Raw genomic sequence first — 5,000 nt, 5'->3', positions numbered from 1 at the left:
GTTACGTCTGGCTCCTGACAGCTCTTCAACCACTGACATCTTTAATGGGTGTTATTTTTCCCACAAATAACAAGCCGACTGGCGCAGGACCTTGAACTGCAGAATGTAGCCGGGCTGGACGATGAGTTCCCGGGTGGCCAGGATGTTATGGGTTCCATCCTGGTTTTTGTTGGGCCAGTACAGATGGAAGGAGGGGTTGCCACAGAAACCGGCCGTGCGCACTGCATTGGGGTAGAAACTCCAACTCTCCTCATGAGAAACTCCCTCTACATGGAGGAGAGAGAGAAAGAGAGGGACAGATGGAGAGAGAGAGAGAGAGAGATGGAGAGAGAGAGAGAGAGAGAGAGAGAGAGAGATAGAGAGAGACAGATAGATGGACAGATGGAGAGAGAGAGAGAGATATGAACATAGTTGAGGAGCACTTTTCCATCATAGAGGAGACAAAAATAACATATTTTTCTCTAGAACATCCACACCCAATCAATCAAGTGTCCCATAAGTGAACATTATTACCATCATCAAACGTGTCCAGCAGGATGCTGGGGTTGATGTCCGACCCCCCCCACCAGGATGTTGTCCAGGGCCCACTGGGCACGCTCCAGACTGGGCGTGGCCAGTCCTGAGGACACGGTAAAGGGCTGCCACCAGCGCAGGCGTGTGGCGTTGGTCAGCGCCCCCTCTGGGAGAACGATGTAATCGCGCCGCACCGTCACATACTTCAGATAGTCCATCTCATGCAGCAGGGTCCAGGACACGCCTGACCAGCAGGGGGAGACAAACACAGACAGGTAGAGGGAAAAAAATGAAACACAATCAATCAAAGATAATCAGAGATTTTGTTTTGTCAGATCTCTTAAAGCTCAGGTGTTGGAGCTCTGTGAAGAGGCTGGACTGAGAGGACCCCACCTCCGTCGGTGGAGTAGTCCAGCAGCACCCCTTCCCTGCGGCAGGTGGGCCGGTGACACATGGTCATGTTGTCCTCACTGCCAATCCTGGCCCAGTACTCCACAAACCTGCCAAACACCAACATGACTCATTCTCAACCACATGGCAGCAGACAACACAAACTGGTAAACAACACGACTCAAAAGACTATCATGTATAGCATCTATAAACCAGTGCCCCCTGGTGGCCTTCAGAACAACAGCATCGTATGGAAATGAAAATGAGTCTGAAAGTGTATTGAGAGAGAGATAGGTGACTGACTTGGATCCACGGAGATCCAGGTCGGCCGTTACAGCCTGCCTGGCGTCGGCCCCGCCGAAGTAGAGCGCGGTGCCCTCCACCAGCACCCCGCAGTCGGTGCAGGGGTGCCCGCCCTCCAGCACCTGCCACTGAGGCCCGTGGGTGCCCTCCCAGTCAAAGCGCTCCTTTAGAGAGGCCTGCAGGAGAGAGAGGAGGGGAGGAGAGGAGAGGAGAGGAGAAGAGAGAGGAGAAGAGAGAGAAGAAGAGAAGAGGAAAGACCAGAGGAAAAGAGAAAAGAGAAGAGAAGAAAAGAGAAGAGAAAAGGAGAAGAAAACAAAAGATACAAGAGGAGAACAGAGGAAAAGAGAAGAGAGGAGAAGATAAGAGAAAAGAACAGAGGAAAAGGGAAGAAAAGAGGAGAGGAGAAGAGCAGAGAAGAGCAGAGGAGAAGAAAAGAGAGGAGAAGTGAAGAGATGAGAGGTGAAGAGAAGAGAAGAGAAGAGAAGAGAGAAGAGGAGAGGAGAGGAGAGGAGACAAGAGGAGAGGAGAGAAGAAGAGAAGAGAAGAGAAGAGAAGAGAAGAGAAGAGAAGAGAAGAGAAGAGAAGAGAAGAGAAGACAGAAGGCTGCAGATGACTGAGGGAGACCTATGATGGCTGGCCACTGTGCATGGTGAACGCTGGTACCTTGAGGGGTGAGCTGGCATAGCAGTTGGGTCCAGAGAAGCCGGGGTCACACAGGCAGCGCTGGTCCAGGCAGTCGCCATGACCCCCACAGTGGCGTTCGCACGCCGGCCCGATGTAGAAGTTCTCCACCGCCCACTGCATGTCCGAGTGCTGTTGGAAGAAGCGGAAACGCACCGCCCTGTACATGTGCGCACACACACACACACACACACACACGCACACGCACACGCACACACACACACACACACACACATACACACACACACACACACACACACACACACACCATCATTACTGTGTACTGTGGGCTGTTTGTTCCAGGTTTTTGCTTGATCATACGCCTCTGTGCTAAATATATCCCAAGTGAATCACTTGGAGCTTGCAGCACAGATTCAGATGACAACACACTTGGGTCTGAAGCAGTGCTTTGACAATGACACTGACGTCAACTCTGTTCCTGTCATAAGAGCCATCCTGTGTGTGTGTGTGTGTGTGTGTGTGTGTGTGTGTGTGTGTGTGTGTGGGATGTTGGGGTGAGGGGTCACTCACGTGTCGGCCAAATTGTCGGGCAGGGGGAACACGGCCCGTTTCCAGCCCTCGGCAGGGAAGAAGACGGAGGGCTGGGAGACCTGGCCACCGCACCTGGGGTCAGCCGGCAGGCACTGGGGCACCAGGTACTTCCAGGTCACGCCAAAGTCCACCGAGTACTGGACGTGGACCTGCCTCTCGGCGTGTCTCTCAGGCAGTGAGCAGCCTACAGCAATCTGCACGCACACACGCACACACACACACAAACACACACACACACACACACACACACACACACACACTCATTATTAGAAAAGACTTGAAGGAACAGCGATCGAGAAGGATTTTGGACTTTTAACACTTTCAACGCTAACCTTGAACTGCATAACCCAGCCCTTGTCAGGGATGATGTCATGAGTGATGGCGTACACCTCTCGGCCATCCACATTGCCACACGCCATCACGCCGTCCGGGGAGTTGCAGAAGCGCTCCACCGCACAGTCCTCTGAGAAAAGCCAGTGGTCAGCCACTGGGAGAGAGAGAGGGAAAGAGAGGAAGAGAGAGACGGGATGGCAAGCATTGCCACCTTAGCACTTCTCAGTATATTTCTATAGATACACTAACTAACACATGAATGATATAAATTACTGCTTATCTTCCTAACAGATCTGATGTCCGTATGATAAAGAGGGAGTCAGATAAGGTGTGGGGTTACCTGTGCTGGCCAGATAAGGTGTGTGGGGTTACCTGTGTTGGCCAGATAAGGTGTGTGGGGTTACCTGTGCTGGCCAGATAAGGTGTGTGGGGTTACCTGTGCTGGCCAGATAAGGTGTGTGGGGTTACCTGTGTTGGCCAGATAAGGTGTGTGGGGTTACCTGTGCTGGCCTCGATCTCTTCAGTGGAACTGCGGCTGGACGGCGTACCGTCAGCTGGCGCCCTCTCGTGGTTGGGCAGGGCCACGCCGCCGAAGGTGTCAGAAATGTGGGCGCGTGAGTCCGAGCCGGAGACGAGCACGTTGTCCAGCGCCCAGTCCCCGTGGTCAGCACCATCATGCTGTGGCTGCCACCAGCGCACGCGCACTCCCTCCTGCCGGGCAGCAGGGGGCAGCAGCACATTCACAAAGCTGCCAGAGGAGAGCACACACACAGGCAGTTAGCAGCTAAACAGCACAACCACATCCTACTGTGAATGTTTCTCTAACTGAGCTCAGTGAAGTGACCATGCATGGCTAGGTAGGAGATTCCGGCCTCAAGCATGACAATTCAAGTAAATTCCCTTAGCTTCTTGTCATTTAAGCAATAAGCATAGAGAGGCCATAGGTTCCAGTGGTTTTAGAACAGCTAAGGGGAGTTGTTAGGCGCGACTGCTTTTCTAAAATCACTGGAACCTACGGACTCAAGTGGCTTATTGCTTTTCTAGAATGGTTACTGGGCAATTCCATGGAAAATTACGTTTTTTTGTAACATCCATAATGCCAATAAAATGTGATGGTATGGTATGATGTGAATGATCAGTGAGGATAGGAGCAGGCTTCACTCAATTTGTCTACTTTTAAACTTTAAGAGTGCTGGTCTGGATAGTTATACATAAAGGAAAGTAGAAGAAGAAGGCACACGCCGAAACGCGTATATGCAAATAAAAGAGTATATATGCATAGTGCGGCCTCTCTCCTACTTTCCTTTATGATGTGAATGATTAAACATGAAATTTGAGCATTTGCTATTTTTGGCTGAAGAATGTACATGAGAAAAAATGCACAAATGAATGTAACCATTCACATCATACAAATGCCAAGGCATTTCACTGGCGTTATGGATGTGACAAAAAGTCCATTTTCCGTGGAATTGCCCTAATACAGTACATATATCTGGCAAGATTTCATAAAACAGGTACAGCAACTAGAAATGTAATTATTTATTCATAGATAATCATTCTGCCAAGAAATATGTTTCTTCTATCAGAATGGTTGCCAAGCAACGTCGAGACGCAGCAACTCTAACTTTTGTATCAATTCGTGGTGGCGCAGTAATATGGAACGAAATGCAGTCAATGTGAAGGGTTGTGCTGGGTTTTACAACAGCATCAAATGCGATTCAGCCAATCAAGGAGCGGAACTATCCGTTTTAGAACTAGTAATAAACACTCTAAAAGTGCTGAATAATGTGGAGAGGACATTCTACTTCTTACTGATAAATTAACCCCAGAAAAAAGAGGAATAGACACCGATGGGATCTTAACCCTTCAGCAGGTAGGCCTACTGTCACACCGGTGTGATGAGAATGTTGGAAAATTAACATTCTAAAGAATATCTGGATCTGGATTCATTGAATTCAACATGGAATTTTAGAACATTAAATTGTTGCGGAAAGGAACCTTTTAACAGAATGTTCAAAACTGAAAGTCCCGAGGGTTCTGGCCTTTGCAGTGACCAGACTGGTCCTTACCCGGGTTTGCTGTACTGGTCATAGAAGATCTCCATGAGCAGACTCCAGCTGATGCCCCCGTTCAGGCTAAACTCCAGCAGCACGCCCTGGTTGCGGTTGCTAGGTGGGATCATGCAGCCGTACATGAAGTAGAACTGGATGAACTCAGCGTTGGTCAGG

The 5,000-nt window shown here is 49.8% G+C and overlaps 2 protein-coding genes across 3 annotated transcripts in view; one reads left to right on the top strand and one right to left on the bottom strand.

Annotated features, from left to right (window-relative positions):
- reln (reelin) overlaps positions 1–5,000 on the bottom strand; it is a 134,045-nt gene that overhangs the window by 9,258 nt on the left and 119,787 nt on the right. The window contains 10 exon segments of the mRNA XM_042110561.1: positions 91–266; positions 514–562; positions 564–757; positions 907–1,013; positions 1,207–1,382; positions 1,870–2,047; positions 2,419–2,633; positions 2,772–2,926; positions 3,273–3,520; positions 4,842–5,000. The exon segment at positions 4,842–5,000 is cut by the window's right edge and continues 35 nt beyond it. Coding sequence (XP_041966495.1) covers positions 91–266; positions 514–562; positions 564–757; positions 907–1,013; positions 1,207–1,382; positions 1,870–2,047; positions 2,419–2,633; positions 2,772–2,926; positions 3,273–3,520; positions 4,842–5,000 — 1,657 coding nt within the window.
- The window catches only part of bncr (bouncer), a 19,304-nt gene that overhangs the window by 12,741 nt on the left and 1,563 nt on the right, over positions 1–5,000 (top strand). The window lies entirely within an intron of this gene.

Source organism: Alosa sapidissima, chromosome 11, assembly GCF_018492685.1.
Source record: "Alosa sapidissima isolate fAloSap1 chromosome 11, fAloSap1.pri, whole genome shotgun sequence".
Taxonomy (NCBI): domain Eukaryota; kingdom Metazoa; phylum Chordata; class Actinopteri; order Clupeiformes; family Clupeidae; genus Alosa; species Alosa sapidissima.
Note: the sequence above shows the minus strand (reverse complement) of the source record. Positions and strands in the feature narration are given on the sequence as shown.